The 211-nt window shown below is 54.0% G+C and overlaps 1 protein-coding gene across 1 annotated transcript in view; it reads left to right on the forward strand.

The window, feature by feature from the left end:
* LOC119594505 (cell division control protein 42 homolog) overlaps positions 1-211 on the forward strand; it is a 178,192-nt gene that overhangs the window by 100,124 nt on the left and 77,857 nt on the right. The window contains exon 3 of the mRNA XM_037943534.1: positions 29-70. Within this exon, the coding sequence (XP_037799462.1) occupies positions 29-70 (42 nt within the window). The remainder of the gene's footprint in view (positions 1-28; positions 71-211) is intronic.

The following is a 211-nucleotide window of genomic DNA, read 5'->3' on the forward strand; positions in this document are numbered from 1 at the left end:
GGTTCATTTGGCTTCTTTTGGTCCCCAGAGCGAGAGTCAGCCGGTTGTTCGCGGAAGCAACATCACGAAGGCAAGTAGAGTGGCGGGCGGCTGCCCCGCGCCCCAGGCCCCAGCGGTCGCGTCAGGAGCTTTTCATTTCAACTCTGTGTCTGTGTTCGCCTTTTTTGTTGTCTCTCTTTTGTGGGTTGATTCTGTTTCTTTGGGATTTGTT

The sequence above is a fragment of the Penaeus monodon genome, chromosome 34 (genome assembly GCF_015228065.2).
Source record: "Penaeus monodon isolate SGIC_2016 chromosome 34, NSTDA_Pmon_1, whole genome shotgun sequence".
Lineage (NCBI taxonomy): Eukaryota > Metazoa > Arthropoda > Malacostraca > Decapoda > Penaeidae > Penaeus > Penaeus monodon.